At 54.8% G+C, this 2,586-nt stretch overlaps 1 protein-coding gene across 1 annotated transcript in view; it reads left to right on the top strand.

Annotated features, from left to right (window-relative positions):
• Positions 1-1,263: 1,263 nt before the first annotated feature.
• Positions 1,264-2,586, top strand: part of LOC118892597 (thimet oligopeptidase-like) — a 4,778-nt gene continuing 3,455 nt past the window's right edge. Inside the window, 1 exon segment of the mRNA XM_036847341.1 lies at positions 1,264-1,356. Within this exon segment, the coding sequence (XP_036703236.1) occupies positions 1,264-1,356 (93 nt within the window).

Genomic DNA, 2,586 nt, shown 5'->3' with positions numbered 1-2,586 from the left:
AGATCCAGCTGGAGACATGTGCTCTCAGCCTGTAAAGACTCTTAGGCCTTTGCAAGATCCACGGTGAGGTAAGCGACACTAAGGCGTTCACTGGCTCACGCCATTCACCTCAGGAGGACTCCTGCTTGCCAGAGTGTTGTCATGGAAGGGCCCATGTGTGTGGCATGTGTCTATGTGGCCTGCTTGTGAACTTCAGGTATATGAGCTAGGTGTCAACCGTGAAAGTGGAGGGGGACGGGAACGGCACAATTTGCCCCAGTGACAAACCGGAGAGCTGCGTCCTCAGAGCTGCCTGAGAAACAGTCCTGTTGCCCGTCTTCTAGTCAGCCCTGGATTACCCTGAGAGGCAACCTGAGGCAGAGTGAATTTTCTTGAACGAACCGGAGTGCGTGCAGTTCCTTGCTAGGTTCTCATCCCAAAGCCGTCTTGGCCAGTGGGAAGGAAACCTGCCCGCCTGTGGCAAGGAAGGGCCGTGTTTTCGATGATGAGTGCTTAATGAAAAGCCCTGCGGCCGCCAACCTTCTCAACCCTGCGAGAATACCCAGGCAGGAAGGGAGACTTTGCCCAAGGAAACAGAATGCTGGCAATTGCTTGCTAGGAGCACATCCCGCAGAGGACGTTATCTAAGGGCATAAGTCAGACGAGCGCCAGACTCAAGGTAAGGTGCAGTGTTTCTTTCCACCAGCGCAGTCGCAGTCAGCAGCTTCAAAGAGGCCTTCCCGACTGAACTGCTGTAAATGCCGGTGTGCCTTTCAAGACTCTGTAAGGATGAGGATGCGAGCGTCTGCACCGTATTCTGATGAAGGTCACTGTGGAGCAGAAGTGGCATCTGTGCCTGCTGAGCAACCCCCAGCCACAAGGCTCTTTGGACTCTACTGTTTTGTATGCAGGAGGCTGGGCAACAACGTTGTTCCTCCATCGGAGAGCTCGATTTGGAGAGCTTAGAGGAAGCCTGAAGAACACGTTTGTAACGGGGCTTCTGGGCAATGCAAGGGGGCCTCCTTTTTAACCCTGAGCTGCGTTTGAAAAACACCGTGCTCTCACGAGTTCTCGGAATTCATACTTGACCTCTTGCTCCCTGAAGCAGCACCCGGACTTCACCTCTCGAGGGAGAAATAGGTAGTCGTCCTTCGAAGACTGCCAGGCCGTTGCAAGATGTACCATGACCTAGGAGAAACGAAGGCGTCACTGGCTCGTGCAATTCACTGCCGGAGGAACACTGGCTTTCCAAACTGCCTTCAGCAAAGGAGTCCAGTATGTGACATGGGTCTCCTGTGGCTGCCCGGGGCCTCCAGCTACATGAGCTGTGTGGCAACCGTGAACAGGGGGCTGGACGAGAAAAGCGAAATCTGTCCCGTTGGCCACCCGGAGAGCTGCGTGCTCAGACCCGCCTGAAACAAAGTCCTGCTGCCTGTTTTGTAATCACCGTAGAAGTTCCCTGTGAGGCAAAGTGAGGAAGAGTGAGTTTTCTCGAAAGAACGAAGGTGTGTGTGCAGTTCCTCACTAGGAAGCTCATCCCAAAGCCTTCTTGGCTAGTGGTTAGGAAACCTTCCCCCATGCCGCCAAAGGAAGGTCCTCGTGTGCCGTGAAAAGTGTGGCAGTGCAGATCTTTCTGAGAAGCCTTAGTGAAGGTACTGCTTTAACGCTGGTAGGCCTCTCAGGACTGCAGGCTCTCTCACGCCTGGACCCAGGTCAAGGAAGAACACGTTGTAGCCAAAGTGTCAACTGCGGCTTCAGAGTAACCTGCAGCCACATGGGTTGGTTGGCCTCCATTCTGTGCATGCAGAGGGCAGGGCAACACACGGCTTGCTCCGGCGGAGAGCCAGACCTCCAACTCTGGAAGGCAGTCTTGGTAACAGAGTGGGGCACGGTGTCACGTGCAATGCCTGTCAGACTGCCGGTGTAGCTATTGGCTGCACTGAATCATACCCGGCGCGTTACATGGATTCTACGAACTCAAAGCTGACGACCCTTCACCTCCAGCAGAAATGTGACTTTACAGCCAGCCTGAAATGATGGGCACCTTTCCCGAAGCACTGCTGGGAGATTGGAAGTTCCAAAGTCGACAACGCCTGACTGAAGCACTGTCTTGGCTAGGCACGTCACCTTGCGCAGAACCTCTGCTTACTGAAGGCTCCTCACAGCAGCGCCTGGTGTGTCGCATGGCTCTCTCGAGGCTGAGCAGACGGTGCTGTTCCACAGGCTGGGTTTGCAGGTGGAAACTGGATCCTGAGGGCTAAAGCATGATTGGCCCCTTTGGAAGAGGAGGCTTGAAGGCCAGCAAACTGAAGGAAAAGCACGGGGGCAGAGGTGGGCGGGCGCCCATCTTGGGCACCCTGCAGGAATTCCTCGGGAGGGAGAGTGAGTTTTCTCGAAAGGAACAGTGTGCCTGCCACTCCTTGCCAGGAGGTCATGCAGCAGACTACTTCAGCTAAGGCGAATGTCGGCTGAGTGGCATACTCAACGTAAGGGGCAGTGTTTCCATCAGCAAACTTGGTGCTCACAAGTAGACCCGAGGCTTTCACCACTGAAGTGCTGTAATGCCGGTGTGCCTTTTACCTATCTGAGGGCGCTCGCGACTGCAAA

The sequence above is a fragment of the Balaenoptera musculus genome, chromosome 3 (assembly GCF_009873245.2).
Source record: "Balaenoptera musculus isolate JJ_BM4_2016_0621 chromosome 3, mBalMus1.pri.v3, whole genome shotgun sequence".
Lineage (NCBI taxonomy): Eukaryota > Metazoa > Chordata > Mammalia > Artiodactyla > Balaenopteridae > Balaenoptera > Balaenoptera musculus.
The sequence above is the reverse complement of the archived record's forward strand: the minus strand, read 5'-3'. Positions and strand labels throughout refer to the sequence as shown.